Source organism: Balearica regulorum, chromosome 14 (assembly GCF_011004875.1).
Source record: "Balearica regulorum gibbericeps isolate bBalReg1 chromosome 14, bBalReg1.pri, whole genome shotgun sequence".
Lineage (NCBI taxonomy): Eukaryota > Metazoa > Chordata > Aves > Gruiformes > Gruidae > Balearica > Balearica regulorum.
The window spans coordinates 12,464,837-12,479,106 of NC_046197.1; the positions used below are offsets into that span (position 1 = coordinate 12,464,837).

Consider the following 14,270-nt stretch of genomic DNA (forward strand, 5'->3'; position numbering starts at 1 on the left):
GTCAGTCATTGCAGCGAAGGCAGACTGGAAGTGGTGGTTAGGTGGTTATATTTGGTATATCTGTCTTGAATGCTCTGATCATTGGCAAAGAAAGGTCCAGCATCCTTCAGAAGCCAAACTTTGCATTTCTGCAGTAATCGGTTATACATCCACAGAATGAATAGAAAATTAAAACAGTGGCACACGGTACTTTTGCAGTGTACAGGTGTCAGCTGGGGACCAGTGCATTTAAAAGCCCGTCTGGGCTCGGGCTGTGCAGTGAATCTCAGCCTGGGCTTGTGCTGTGCCATGTAACCGTGTATCATTTATCAATCACATCTGTTGGACACTGTCATGACCCCAGTGTTCACCTGAGCAAACATAGGCATCCTGCTGCTGTAAGCTAAAGTTATTGCGTTAAACCAGGGCTAGTGCTTGTACTGGGAAGCAAGTGCCTGCCATGTATGAAAACAGAAATAATGTTGTTACGGCTGAGAAGGAGAACGCTTGTAAATATTGTAGTCACTGGCTTTTGTGTGGGTTACATCAAGATTGTATTCAAACATTGACAGGCTAATTACATGTTTCAAAGCTTGTTTACTGTGATCTGAGAGGAAAGTGTTATTAAAGAAGTGTTCAGCATCTAACAATGCTTTTTTTCCCTTTCTTCTCCCTTCTCAATGTTTTCCTCTAGCTGATCACTCCTCATGCCATCCGCGTACAGACGCCTCCCCGACATATCCCAGGGGTTGTAGAAGTCACATTGTCCTACAAGTCTAAGCAGTTTTGCAAGGGAACGCCTGGAAGATTCATTTACACAGGTAAGGATGCTTTAGTACTAGATATAATGTGGAGAAATAGGGCAGGCAATATATCACACTTGCTAGGGCTTCTGCTTTCGTCATTAAAAGCTGTACTGTATTTTATTATTTGGGCTGAGCACGTCATTGAAGGTACCAATTTAAGGTTGGATTTCAGAAATGGATGACTGTAGAGATGATCTGAAAACATACCAGTGTGGGATTTTTGTTTGCTTGTTTGTCCTTGCAATGGGACATCTCTTTAACCAGGAGGGGGAGGAAGGAGCGAAACAGATACTCCAGTACTTAAACAAACAGAGGAAGAGTGCAAGCATAAGGAGCCATCATACTAGTGCAATCATGAACCTGCCTTCCAAGAAGCGTCTTGCTAAATATCTCCATCTCATGTTGTCTGCAAGCGTTTCAAGTGTTCAAAGCAGCAGCCTGTTTCCCTGCCCATCTCACCAATAACATATTTGTCTCTGACTTCCAGGGAGGATAAGTAGCTTTCACCCCAGCTGATGCTGCAGACATAGTGACTTGCACTGTGTTTTGGGGTGGCATCCCACACTCAGACCACTAAGTCAGGTTTGGCCTGAAGAATTATTAACAAAAAAACATGCTAGGACATTGCAGGTGCTGTCAATGTTAAGCCACTCTCAGTAGTGATAAGAGTAGCCTGGGAAATAAATCAAGTAGCAGCCTAACTTTTTTAAAAGAATGTGTGTCATAGATTCCTTGGAAGGTATGTGTGCTACAAGAACTAATGGCTTGATCCAGGTTTTGATGTGCTTCTCCTTTTATCATAGAATGAATCATAGATTCATAGAATGGTTTGGGTTGGAAGGGACCTTAAAGACCATCTATTACCAACCCCCCTGTCATGGGCAGGGACACCCTCCACTAGACCAGGTTCCCAAAGCCCCATCCAACCTGGCCTTGAACACTTCCAGGGATGGGGCCTCCACAGCTTCTCTAGGCAACCTGTTCCAGTGCCTCTCCACCCTCATAGGGAAGAATTTCTTCCTAATATCTAATCTAAATCTCCCCTCCTTCAGCTTAAGGCCATTCCCCCTCATCCTGTCACTCCATGCCCTTGTAAACAGTCCCTCACCGTCTGTCCTGTAGGCCCCTTCAGGTACTGCAAGGCTGCTGTAAGGTGTCCCCAGAACCTTCTCTTCTCTAGGCTGAACAATTCCAACTCTCTCAGCCTGTCCTCACAGGAGAGGTGCTCCAGCCCTCTGAGCATCTTTCTGGCCTCCTCTGGAGTCGCTCCAACAGCTCCATGTCTTTCTTGTACCGGGGACCCCAGAGCTGGACCCAGTACTCCAGGAGGGTCTCACCAGAACGGAATAGATCTATGCACTTGTACATATGCAGACAGGACGACTACTGTAACTGTTTGCCTGAACTGTGTTTCATCACAGTCCAGTGCAATTCCTTTCCCCATTCTTGATTTCCCTGAAACTTTAAGAATAAGGTATATCATAAATACTTGTGGCTATGAGGTATTCTGAATTACACTGGGCACATATACTGCTCCATCTGTGAATGTATGCACAGGGACTCGAGGCAGAGGAGAGACGACTGTGCTCCAGCTGGGTAGCAAAGTTCTCATTTGATTTTTCTTAACACTGAGCAAGTTGAACAAGGGTGCCTTATAAAGCTTTGTTGTCTTTTTCAAATACCCTGTCCCCCAGTTGGGATTATGCACTGCATTACTGTAAACTGGGTCTTAAAGTGTTCCTGTATCGCCTTGATGACCGAGCAGTGCGGAGGCTGTGTGTATTTATTGTGAGTGTTATGATTTCAGCAAGGTGTGGGAAATTCAGATATTGGACAATAACGTACCCTATCAAAAAAGTTATTTAGGGTTTGAATGTGTTGGAACAAAAGAAAAAGGAAAGGGTCAAATTGCCAGTATGTGCAGATTGCCAGTGGATACCACATGAAAGTGTCGGCCAGAGCTCTGGATGGTTTGACCATGAATCCTTTCCCTTCTTGCTTTCTTACTCACAATAAGTTGTGCTGTCCTGTGTGTTGTCAAGCCAGCGGGGTGGCTGCATCTTGGGCTGGTGAAATGGCAGGTATGCATGCAGAAGAAGAAAGGGAGGAAACCCGCCCCCCTTGACTTTGCAAAGAAATTTTTGAGCACTTTGTTTTGTGATTTAAATGTAAAAATGGCTTGGACCCATTTTGGTTTTGCTTTTCAGATCATCATTAATTAGCTTTTCCAATAAAAAAGAGGGTAGCAGTTTAGCCTGTCTGCCCAGAAGCAGATGGCTGAATGTGGAAATAAGGTGTCCCAGTAGGGAGAGTGTTTCCATATATGGATTTTCAGGTTAGTGTTTAAAACACATTATTTTTCATTCAAAAAATTAAAGTTATGAAATACTAAGCAACAATGATAATATCAAAAGTGATCCAATCCATGGACAATTCTCTTACTTATGCAGCTTTTATGGAGTTACGGTAGATACAGAAAAGCTATTGCGACTGAAATTGTACCTCACACAATTTGCATTTTCCTTTTAGAGGCAGCCTGAACTTAAATGTGACTTTTTAAAAAGGACTAAATGAAACTAAAATAAAAACAATTAATGCATCCTGACCTTCAGAAGTGCCTTCCAGCCCTTTAAACAAAATGCAGGTTCAGTACACGCCTGCCGATTAGTTTTAGTTAATTGAAAATTATAGGATTGACCCAAGAGGAAAATTTTGTTTGCACTCCAATCACTTTTACAAATTAAGGAAAATTACCACAATTTTGTTTAGCTAAGGTTTCACACTGAGTTCACGAAATTAGCTCAGCCATCCCAACAAAGTCAGCACTTTGTTAGTGAGCACTAGAAAAAAACTAATAGTCTATGGTGTGTACAAACGAAGCATAGAAAAAGCTATGATGCTTTAGAGAACTAGGCCAAGTGTTTTTAATTAGGATTATTGGTTCATTGTAAGTTTTGAAGAACAATCAAACTAGCAGATTAGCTGTTTCTTTTAAAGCTAGAATTTCTTGCCATTCATTTTTCCCATGAGAACTTGTTTTAACTCCCACATAGCACTATTTTTTTTCCTCTTTTTTTTTAACAAGGCCTGCAGGAAATGGACCAATTGGAAGTTGGGATACAGTAACATTCCCCAGCATCACTCCAGCCGATGGGAGTTTTTCACAATGTTCTTCAGTGAACTCAGTGTTCTGGAACATATTACAAAACCACAGAGGCCAAATGTTTTCTCAGAGGAGTTTGGCCTCTGTTTTTGGCCGAAAACATTTCAGCATCACTTGCTGCTTATTTACCCTGCTATTAAGAACAAGAAAAGGGGAGAGGAGAAAAAGGGAAAAGGAAAAAAAAAAAAGAGAGTGTGTGTGAGAGAAAAAGACCTGGGGTTTGTGGGCAGTGCAGGAGTTGATCAAGGGTAGTTTCCTTTCTGGTGAGAATGTCCCTGCTCGTTAATGGTCCCATTTTGTGGTCAGGTCTCATTTAGAAGAAATTATTTTTAATCAGTGTTCAACAAAATATCCCCTCAAGCCACCTGGCTGTAAACTGTTTTTTTCTTACTGTTAAGTACTTAAGTTCTCAGAAGAAAATACCCAGTGACCCATTAATTTTAGCCTTTTTTTCCCCTTTAACTGCAAATAACTTAGTAACATGATCTCTAAGTAGTCCATGTGCCATCTAGGAATCAAGGTCACATATACACAGAGAAATCCTGGCTTTTGTAAGTATTTCTGAAAGAAATAAACCAGTGTCAACCCTGTGCTTACAAGAAAACATAAGGTTTTTTATTTTCCATCTGCAAAGCAAGCCATTAACATGCACTTACAGAGCAATTATTTCTTAGATTTTAAGCTCTGACATTCCTGAGAGAACGTTATTAGAAATACAGAAGTCTGAACACATCTTGCATGTGTGTTCATTTTGGAATAATATTAAAAGTCCGTATTGCACACAGAAATACCCAACGTGGGTCAGTGTTTCCCCTTGGCACCCTTCATTTGTAAGTCTCTTCCGGTATTGAAGAGCACTGAATGAATTGAGCTTCATGTCACAGCTTAGGAGTCAGGTATGTATCACTACCATTATTTTAGGACTGGAGAAACTGAGATAAAGGAAGAAGCCATTAGGGATACAAATAGGAAGGTAGTTTGCCAAGGTGACTCAGGGCATGTATGGTTGCGTTAAATAAGGGATGAGAATTGGCACAAATTTGTCGTACCTGGACAGGCCGTTGAGATATATTTTGATTTGTTTTAATTTTTAAAAAAATGGATGCATCATGGACAGCATGATTTTCACAGATGAATTTTGCTATGGTATTAAACCATGAGATTTGAGTGGGGTTGCATGAATGTAAGCGAAAGGAGAGTTTATCTCTGTGCATATTGGAAAGGACATATGGAAGGTCCATAAAAATGCATTATGTTGTGTCTTCTACCACCTGCTCAGTTTTGGGTTTTGTGCTTTTGTTCCCAAACTAGAGCGAAGGACTACATAGGGGCCAGAAGTATATAGCTTTGACACTAAGGCTATGTATACAGCATGAGGTTAATGCAGATTCTTGGCTGAGCACTATCCCAAACATTGTTCCTTTTTTTGAAAATTGGTTACATGGTTGGATATAGGTTGGAATTTAGGGACCATTTTCATTTGCATTAGTCTTGCAGGGAGGCTATGGGCTAAACCGTTCGTGTGCTGGCAGGGCACCTCGAGAAACAGGCAAGTGCCCCCACAGTGCATTTGGGGTTTGTTGTAAGCTATGGGACATGGTCTGTCTTGAGAAGTGCTACCAACAGGAATGGGTGGATGTAGGGTCAACATAGACACACAAGGCTTGCTGTGCAGTATGAATAACCCGGATGTGAGCGCTGATCCTCCAGGATGATTGTGACGAAGGCTGAGTAGGTCAGAGTGGAGCGCTGCCGAGACTGGCCAGTGTTTGCATTACGCTTTTGGGCCATTGTGTGTAGAGTGATGTAGGAATGCTAGCACTGTGAAGGTCAGGATATTCGCAGAATTTCTGGGAAACTGCCTCTTTCTCTGAAATGTCATAGGGCTTCTCAGAGAACTTTTCACTCCCCTAGTTGCTACAAGGAAGAAATAGCCTCATGTGAAAAAATCTCTGCTCCATCCTCATTTCACCCTTTATTTACTTCCAAAAACAATTGAGTCTGTGTACAAACAGGAAGAGCCTTGCAGATCACAGATGATTTGGGTAGCAATTTCAAAAGCCTTGGGTTTAGGTGCCTTCATTTTTGGTTTTAATCTATAAATGGTTTAATTTACAGATGAAGAGGGGTAGTCATCTTCTGAGAATCATTCTCTTCATTTCTTAAGTCAAATACCCCCAAGAGTAAGAGACCAAAAACTACCCGTCACCATTTAAAATTTCAGTCCATGGCCCTAGAAGCAGAGATTTGAGTCATGTACACAGACCTGATCAGAATTGGAACCACTTAAAAGGTGATCTCCAGTCCCTAATGTTTCCTGTCTGGTAAACTTCAGAGATTCCTTTGCTAGGAACATTTTTTGCTTTTGAGAAGGCACCAATAACTATAAAGTTCAAAAGATACGTAATCAATTAAGCAATCAGTTTTCTGAATAGAGAGTTCTGGAGTTTGTAGACTTATAAAAAAGAGGAAAAAAAAAAAAAGAAGAAAAAAGAAGCAGTGATAAGAGACAGGCTGGCTGTCAAGAGGTTCCTGTAGCCCCACTGGAGCCTTTCTTGATCCCTGTGGGCTAGAGTTTGACCCTTACACCAGCTAACCTTGGCCATAGCTGTGTATCTGTTAGTTTCTGAGAAATGTTAAAACCTAGTACCAGTTATTCTCAACATCAGTAATACACAACCTCGTTAGTTTTACAATGCCTCATTCATGTGTGTTTATTATTAAATCATGAGCACTTAAATAGCTGATTAGCGTAAATGAGGAGAGAAGGCCACCATCAACAGAACAATAGAAATAACATAAAAAAGTCAGCATCTCCAATGCCATCTTGGGTTTTATCCTGATGTGTTTATAAAATTCTTCACCCTCAAAGATATGACAATCATTAATCTGAAATGAAATATAGAGCACATCACTTCTCTAGAAGAGTGACCAGCTATGAGATCTGGTAACTAGCAAATGAATGCCATTTGTTTTTAACAGCAGTTTTTATCTGCCTTTCACTGGTAAATATTAATAGCATGGTAGAATAAAAAGTATTAGATGTCTTGAAGTTAAATAGTCACCGAGTGCTACAGAAGAACAGAACAAAATCCCTCAATACAAAGAAATGTATAAAATTTAAAAAAAAGAGCTGGTGTCTGTTCTTAAAAGCAGGAGAGCCCTGCGCTGCAGGTTACCCTGTGCTTTGGACGCTCAGTATAAAGTCTGTTCCTGATCTCAGAGAGACTGTGCAGAGGACAAAGGAGAGATGGTAAATCCTAACTATAGCACAATCAAGTAAAGAATTAAATTAAATCCTTTGTAAGTGTAGACTTCACTGGCAAATTTAATTAGTGTCTCTAGAAACAAGCAAAAAAAATCCTCATAACAGCTCTCTGAAAAAATGTCCTAGCGCAGAGTTCACCAGGTTCCCCCTCATCTCATTGTGCCGACTGTTCGTTCCCAAGTGGACCTTGCTGTGGGGACACTGGTGGCATTAGGTGGTGCGTGGAGCTCAGAGATGTGCCTGTATTTGGGCTGGTGCATTGGGCTGAAGAAGTTAAGCTGTACGCATGGCTTTCTGCTACCACAGGAGTTTGCCATAGTCACTGAAGAACTGGGTCCTCGTGGCACCACTGCTGGGTCAGGGACACCTGCGGGTAAAATACAGATGGGAAAACTTGCTTGCCTCTGCCTGCAAGCACCCGCATCAGTGATGTGATCTTGGGTGTCACCTGGTTTGAACAGGAAAGTTGCCCTCAGGAAATCTCTGAATTTATCATTGAACCTGGCGCTTTCTAAGTTCTAGTCTATTAGTTGCTCTGTTGAGTCAGTGTTAACGCTTCGTCTGCTTGGCCTGTCTGGTAATTTTTAGGGGGGCCGGGGGGGAACGTTGCAATTGTTTTGGAACAAGCTTTCCTAGATGAAATATCTTCAGTTTTATTATTGGGTGCTGTGCTTGGGGATGAATGTTGTTACAAAAGCATTTGTTCTGAAGTTTGGTAGGACGTGCCCAGTGGAGTGAAGTATGGACAGTTATCAGGGTTGAATATTAGGAATATTAGTGTTGGTTTGATTTGCAGAAATTCAGGAAAGGAAGGTGGGAGGAATCCTAACTGATTGCAGGGAAAAGGGTGTTACCAGACAGTGAGGAGGTGGTGGAGGTAGACTGGAAAATCCCTTTTGTATGCTAATAGGAACACAGAACCCTCATATCTTTGGTATTTCTTAAACACTGGCAGCACCATAACACACTGCAAAAAACAATCACTAAAAGTGTGCAGTGTACCTGTAGGACAGCTGCAAAATGAAAGCAATTACAGCAACCGTCAGAATAAAGCTGGCTGTGAAGGAAACATATTATTTTGCATATTTTATGTATACACTTTCCAAGAAATATGACCTTTATTTTCTAGTTAGAGGGAAGTGCAATCAGAGTCTACGCAGCAAAGGGTAGCTGGATCATTAAAAAGAATATTTTCTCTGATATTAGAAGTCTAAATGGGCACTAGTCCTTATTCACACCCTTGGCTGTTTCTGTCTGCCCTGAGTTAATAAGTGACAAGGCCAAAAGAGAAATAAATCACTGAAGTCCCTGTCCAAAGAAAACATATTGACTACAGCCAAGCAAATAACAGCCCATAACCAATGGTCCCATTCATCATTCATGTAATAGGGATATAAAGTATTCTCTACCTATGAAACCATAGAGTAGGAAAAAGCCTGATAAGCCCCCAATCTAAGCTGTGTGATTTGATTATTAAAGGACATGAACTGTTTGTCACATACCTTTAATCTTTAAGATGTGTTGCCATTTCTAAACTATAAATTTGTGGTAAAGGATTAGAAAGCTATTAACAATAAAGGTATAAACTAGACTTTATAAGGATTCCTGCAATTGTCATGCAACCCCGTAGACTCTTGGATCCTTAACCTATTGAATATGATATAACATAGTTATCTGACCTTCAAAGCCAATAAACCATTTTTTTGCTTTTCAAGTTCCAGATTTACTTCATGATAAATTAACCCTCTGGGTTCACAAAATAAGCCTTGTAAATTCTTTTCTTTATCCCCACCCCAAAACCTTTAAATTTTCATGCCCTTGCTTCAAAACTCTCTTATTCCAGACTGAAATTGTTAATCTTTTTTTATTCTCCTTTTAGCTCATGTCAGTTGATAAGATATTATTCCCTCTTTTAAAAAAATGGCCAATAAAACAGAGAGCTGAGATGAATTTCTAAAAAGCCTGAATTGCGTTCTGTTTCTACAGGGGGCTTCACCGTCTTGTTTCTTCATGTATGAGTATTCAGATTAGATAAATGCCACAGAAATGGACAGTTTATAGTAGCAGCAGTGGCTGTACTACTTACCTTAACGCATTTTCATCCTGCGCGCTGAGAAGAGGGACAAGGCACTATCTTTTTGCTAGCCGACTCCTCGGCTACTTGTTGCCACTGAAATATTTCATAGCTGGGAATTCTGGCTGCCTTGCGGGTATACATGTACCTAACTCATCCTTCCTGTGCCTCTCATGGGGTGCAGCGGGTTTTGATTTCTGCCTGGAACCATGTGCAGGATTTACTGTGTGTTGTTGAAAAATGGCCAGGCTGTGGGCTAGGCTGTCAGAGGTGCCCGTGCGCACAGCACGCTGGCTCTGGCGAGAAAGTCAGACCGTGAATTTAGTGCACAGCCGCCTGAGGCACGCTCTTGCACAGCGCTACCTGCAAAATAGCCTCCTTAAGATGTGCTTAATCCTTTGAGGTGCTTGTTAGTGAGGGTTCGTTTTGCTCAGGCATTTTGTTACACAAGTGAACGCTGTGCAGTTGGCTCAGACCAGCAGTGTGGTGTGCAGCCATCGTTCCCTGGAGGCAGGACTTGGGCAGCCTCGCTTGCTTGGAGCTTGTCCTAGCATCCCTGTGCAGCCAGTAATGCTTATCTAGCCTGGTTAAAGCTCGCTGACAGCAATGACTACAGAGTACGTGTGCCCCAATATAGCCCTGTCTACCGATTCAGGCTTTTTTGTTAATATATATAAAAGGAAAATCTTGTACTTGCAGCCTTTCATCTCAGTGGATGCAAGAGCAATTTATTGCATGGAGTGTGAAGTTCTTTGTACTTTTCTGCTATCTTGCAAGAACCCACACAGGCTCTTCTGCTTAGTTATGCAGATTTTGAGTGCATAAGTGAAGTAGTCTGCCGTGGTGTCTGGATAGAGATGCTGGAAACAGTTTAGCCCCAATATGACTAGGCTCAATCCTGGCAGCTTCTCAGACTTGCCCAGAACACTGCAGAGTTGCCTCCTGGTGCAGGCTGCAGTGTCCATTGCTACTTCAGTTAAAGTCAGTTTGAGTATTTCTGTAGGTAACACGTTGCAGTCTGCAGTGCAGACGTGCCCTTGCAGGCTAACGAGATGCTGTATCGCTGGCACCGCAGGAGCCAACAGAGGGAAAGACAACTCAGAAAGGAAGGGAATTGTAACCATGGTGTTTTAAATGATCTGAGACATTTGGCAATAGTCCATGCTTATTTCATGATAATGGCTGACTAATGTCTTAGAGAAAGTAGAATTTCCTTGATTCAATCTGCACAAAAGTTTCAACCATATCAAAATCTTCCCTAGGACCTTCTGGCAGAAGTTGCTGATGTTGCTAAGGGAGAACATTGTGGCGTTAATACTATTCTTGCTACTACTTTTTTTTTTTTTTTAATTTTTCCAACTCCCCTCCCCATGCCCCCCCCCCCAAAAAAAAAATCTCAAGCCCAATTGTTTGAGGTCTGTGTATAACTATATAACCTGCACTGAAAGGTGTTTTGCCATTGGATCTTGCCATTGGTCTGTTGTGAGCTCTGTAGTTAATTACAGAAGTATAAAACCATCGTTATTTAATTCTGCCAAGCCAAGTGTATGCAGATCTTTTATTCCACAAGGTAGGACAGAAGTTATTTAGTACATTACTACACAAACATGTTAGCATGATGTAAATTATACTGTGGTTTTGCAGCATGTCAGCTAGTCTGCGTGAACTTCTTTCATACCTACACCGAACTCAGACTACCAAGTACCATCAAGATAGTTGATGGCAGTTTATACCTGGAGAGATAAGTGTGAACCATCCATTCAGTATCGCAATAAAGAGCTGGATTTGGACGGTTACCCTTGCAGACCTACAGTCTTGCACAGTTTGCCCAAAGGTATTTGCATGGCTGTACCCAATGTTACTTCATCTTTGAGTGTCTTCTTTAATTTCCCTCCTCTCCCTTCCCTCCCAAATGTGACTTTTTCATCTTTTTCCTGTTGGCATAAATTGTGGTTAATCTCTTTGCATGAAGAGTTGCAGACCTGAACTGCTCTTGCATAGTACCAGGTGTCAGCATTGGTGGTTAACAAGAGGAAACCCCATTCCCAGCAGAGAGAGGGTTAATTAAAAAAAAACACCAAAACAGAACCCAAAACCAAAAAACAAACCCAAAAACCAGAGAGAGAAGCCCCACACAATCAGCTAAGAATGGTATTTTTTTTAAGTTCCCATGGGACAGAAGATGCACATGGAAATGAAGATGTTGTAACAGTCATCTAGCAAAAATACATGTTTGTTAAAACAGAAAGTAGCGCCAAACTCTCAGTTTTAAACCTGTGAAAATCCTGTGATGTCTATGAATAATTGTGAAACCTGCTGTCACTTTTTAGTACTGCAGCATCTTCCAGTGTGGGCTTTATCCCTTTTCAACTTCATGAGGTCCTCTTTTATCTTGTCTGCATAAGGGATAGAAATCTAGTGAGCCCTAGTGACCCTCCCTTTGGAGCTCTGGAACATGGTACCCCCTTGACTGTCTCAGACATCATCTTAGGGTTGGGTGAACCTCCATCAGGAAACTCTTCTCAGTCCTCTGTCTGCAGATGGGCTTTAAACAAGTGCTCAGGTGTGCACTTGGATGACTGAAGCTGGGTGAGAATCATTACACCCTCAGCAACTCACGTGTTAGGTGCTGCATAGGAAAGTAACTATTATCCCAAGTATTACAATCCCATAAGAATTTCTGAAATACATGTAGTTATTGTCCCCTTTTTGTTTTGCTTTGCTTTTTTTTTTTTCTCCTAACTTATATCCTATCCCTAGCTTTTGGTGGGGTACTTTCCTTAGAAGACTGCAACTCTTCAAATAAAAATACATAGTTTATATGCTCAGGCAGTTCTAGCAGCGAGCTTGTATTTGTAAAAATGAAAGGCAAGATTTTGCTGCCAGAAGTAACCATGAATTCATGTTGAAAGGTCACTTCTGCAAGGGAAATATTTTTTTCCAAATGTGGATCTCTGACTAGTTTCACCACTCAAAAAAAAAAAAATCTCCCCAAAGTTCACAAGCATGTTGTGCACAGCTACTAGAAATAGTCATGACATTGTTGTTCCTCAAAATAGGTCTTCAAGTGTCCATCATACTGAAAACCAATAATATTTTCTCTGTAGTTTTTTAATTTTGAGGTACTTTTGGTTCCTTTAAATCTTGCATTGAAATGCACGTGTCATTTATTTCAAAGGCAGACAGTGAAACGTGCCTCACCTCTTTGCCTTAGATTGTAGTTTTCCTGGATATTGTTGTCAGCTCAGGCTCTGTTATTGATAGAGGGGCTCTCAGGGCAGTCCACCAGGCTGGCAGGTCAGGGACAGGAACAAGAACCTGCACTAAGTATCTTTTGTTCTGGAATGAACAATTTAGTTCAAATTTCCCCAAGACAAGGCCAGTCTGCACATCCTTTCTTCACCAAAACTGTTCATCCTTGCATCACTTGCAAGTTCTGTTAAAAAGACAAATGAACCTTCTTTAAATTGGGGCCTGAGGGAAAGGATGGAAATGACCCCCTCCCCTCTCCAGTTTCCCCCATTAGACTTTTTTTCACAGATGTTTGTGCTGATTAGAGCTGGGAAATAAGGGTATTTCTGTGGACCATGAATATTTATTTGGTTTTTGGCAACGAATTTCTGTCAGTTTCCCTGTAGTGTTTTGCTCCCTGTGAATGTTTGAACAAGTGATTTAGCTCAGACCTTTTTAAGAAAAACTCGGGGTGTACTATGGAAAGTGAGCTGTCCATAGTGTAAATGTCTTTGCCTGAACAACAAAAGGATGTAAAACTGTTGGTTGTTAAGAAAAATTACTAAAAACCAGCGCTTACACAGGTGAGGTGATGCCCTCTCTGAACACATGCTGTAAATGGAGAATTTAAACCAAAAATTTGTAACAATCCACTCTTTAATGATCTATCTATACGGATAAGGTTAATCAGAAAAACTATTTGACAAGTACTTTCAGCTAACAAGTTAATTGGAGAAAAATATCTCTTTGAATGGTTACTGAGAGGGAATGGGTTGTTATGAATTATTTGCTCCACTGTAGTACTGATGCCCAGATCCGAAGAAGCTGCTGGACGTGCTCTTTGATGGCTCTGCGATGCTATGTCTAATTAGACCAAATGGATATGAGCAGAAATCTGTATAATTTACAGCTGAAAATCCCAGGGATTTTTTTTTCCTTTTAAAATTTGTAAAGTGTTATAAAACGTTGAATGGAGATTACTGTACCTCCTACTGTTCGATCTTGTCATTCTGCAGTAGATGTGAGGATAGAAATTGTAGCCAATGTGTAGGGAATAGCCAGGATCCTGCACTGCAGCCCATGAGCAGGCGGGCCAGGCAGACTGCACGCAGGAATTCGGCAGATTCCTGCGACCTCAGTGCGAATCTGCGTTATCCTTTCGAATGACAACATTGCAGTCCTTGGGATCACCCAAAATTGTCATTATTTTCCATGTAGCACCTTAATATTTACCCTGCGTGTTCTGTGGGATAATGTACACAATTTTACAATAACTATGTAATTAACTCACTTTGCTACTCCCCTCTCCAGGGAAACTCATGCTTCTATGAATGCTATTAGGAAGGTCCTATGCATAGAACAAAGAAAGTGGTGCAGCAGATGAGTTAACATGATGTGATTTGCAGATGCTTTAAACACTTAGCAGGAGACAGCTACGGAAGCTAATTAAATCACTCTAAGGTGCTCAGGATTATCTGCTTTGTAAGAAACAATTTCAGTGAATTATGGTCGCCCTTTAGCTGAGGGGAAGTAAAAAGCATATTTGTTTGGAATTGAATTTCCCACGCAAAGTGCCCATCAGACCTCTCTTTCCCCGTACTTCTAAAATAGTCTTCTTTTGTAGCTAATATTTTCTAGCAACGTGAATTTTGATTCACAGACACTATGAAGCGCTGCTTCCAACTTTCTTACGTAAAAATTTCCCTACTTAGCTATTGATTAGGATCTGCCTTTAAGCAGTGTCTTGAG

At 41.2% G+C, this 14,270-nt stretch overlaps 1 protein-coding gene across 10 annotated transcripts in view; it reads left to right on the forward strand.

Moving 5' to 3' along the window:
* EBF1 (EBF transcription factor 1) overlaps positions 1-14,270 on the forward strand; it is a 282,607-nt gene that overhangs the window by 214,512 nt on the left and 53,825 nt on the right. For all 10 annotated transcript variants that reach the window (XM_075766597.1, XM_075766598.1, XM_075766592.1 and 7 more), the window contains exon 10: positions 674-800. In XM_075766597.1, coding sequence (XP_075622712.1) covers positions 674-800 — 127 coding nt within the window. The remainder of the gene's footprint in view (positions 1-673; positions 801-14,270) is intronic.